General features: G+C 51.5%; 2 protein-coding genes across 2 annotated transcripts in view; both read left to right on the top strand.

The window, feature by feature from the left end:
• The window catches only part of ACA1_099370 (uncharacterized protein), a gene marked incomplete at both ends in the record, with an annotated part of 527 nt that extends 117 nt beyond the window's left edge, over window positions 1-410 (top strand). The window contains 2 exons of the mRNA XM_004357421.1: window positions 91-189; window positions 325-410. Of these exons, the coding sequence (XP_004357477.1) occupies window positions 91-189; window positions 325-410 (185 nt within the window). The remainder of the gene's footprint in view (window positions 1-90; window positions 190-324) is intronic.
• A 67-nt stretch (window positions 411-477) lies between these two features.
• ACA1_099360 (uncharacterized protein) lies at window positions 478-939 on the top strand (the record flags this gene model as incomplete). Its single annotated transcript, XM_004357419.1, has 3 exons — window positions 478-545; window positions 622-693; window positions 849-939. Coding segments are annotated over 3 exons (231 nt in total), but the record flags the coding sequence as incomplete, so codon positions are not given.
• Between the last annotated feature and the right edge of the window lie 38 nt (window positions 940-977).

Below are 977 nucleotides of genomic sequence, written 5' to 3'. Positions count from 1 at the left end.
CCTCGCCCCCAATAACGGGATCACCGCGCAACGCCCAGCCAGCTCACCGCGCTTTGCTCTCTGTTTTTTTTTTTTTTGTTGGCGGTACAGCGCGAGCCCAAGGTGCATCCGGACCTGCTCACGTTCCCGTCGGTCACGCTCCTGCCTCACATCGGCACCGCCACGATCGAAGCCCGATCCGACATGTTTGTACGTCTCTACCCTTCCGCGCACCGCATCATCATCACGCACCACCGCACACGCACTACCGCACACGCACACACCACCGCACCGCACGACACAAATGTTGATATATTTTTGCTTGCCTTTGTTTGGACACGACAGTTGCTGCAGCTCGAGAACGTCACGGCGGTGCTCGAAGGCAGGAGGCCGCCGTCGGCTGTCAACGAGGTCAGCACCCAATAAAATAAAATAAAATACATATATTTTCTGTTTTCATTCTTTCCAGCAACTCCATTTTGTACAAAAGTGAACGGGATGAGCGCATCCGGATTCAATTGGCGCAACCGACAGCTGTTGCGCACCCTCTACTCCACTGTCCTGCGGTACCCGCGCCTTGATTCATTGATCAAAGCACTTAATCTCTGCATAAAATTTGCTCAAATGATTTTTGCGATTTAGCTCCGGGCGCGATTGGGAGCGCGAGGTGCTGCGTGGGAGTCCTGTCCTCGCCGAACAGCAAGAGATTCACATGTACGTTACACTATTTTAATGCTTATAGTAAAATATTATTAGATATTATACATGATCTTTATTATTTGTATTATTTTTGCCGTTTATTACATAATATATATTTTGCTGAGATTAACGTTAACGTTGCCTGTTGTCTGCTTTTCTATGGAGTGCAGGCTGGTGTTCGGTTTGCCGCAGCGCGTGATCGCGCGCCTGCCCGACTCGCTTTCGCTCAGCGGACGCACTCTGACGCAGCTGATCCCCATCGTCTGGCGCAACTACGCCCGAGCGGGGCTCGAGCCCTC

The sequence above is a fragment of the Acanthamoeba castellanii genome (assembly GCF_000313135.1).
Source record: "Acanthamoeba castellanii str. Neff unplaced genomic scaffold scf7180000084647, whole genome shotgun sequence".
NCBI lineage: Eukaryota > Discosea > Longamoebia > Acanthamoebidae > Acanthamoeba > Acanthamoeba castellanii.
This window is presented reverse-complemented; position numbering and strand designations above follow the sequence as displayed.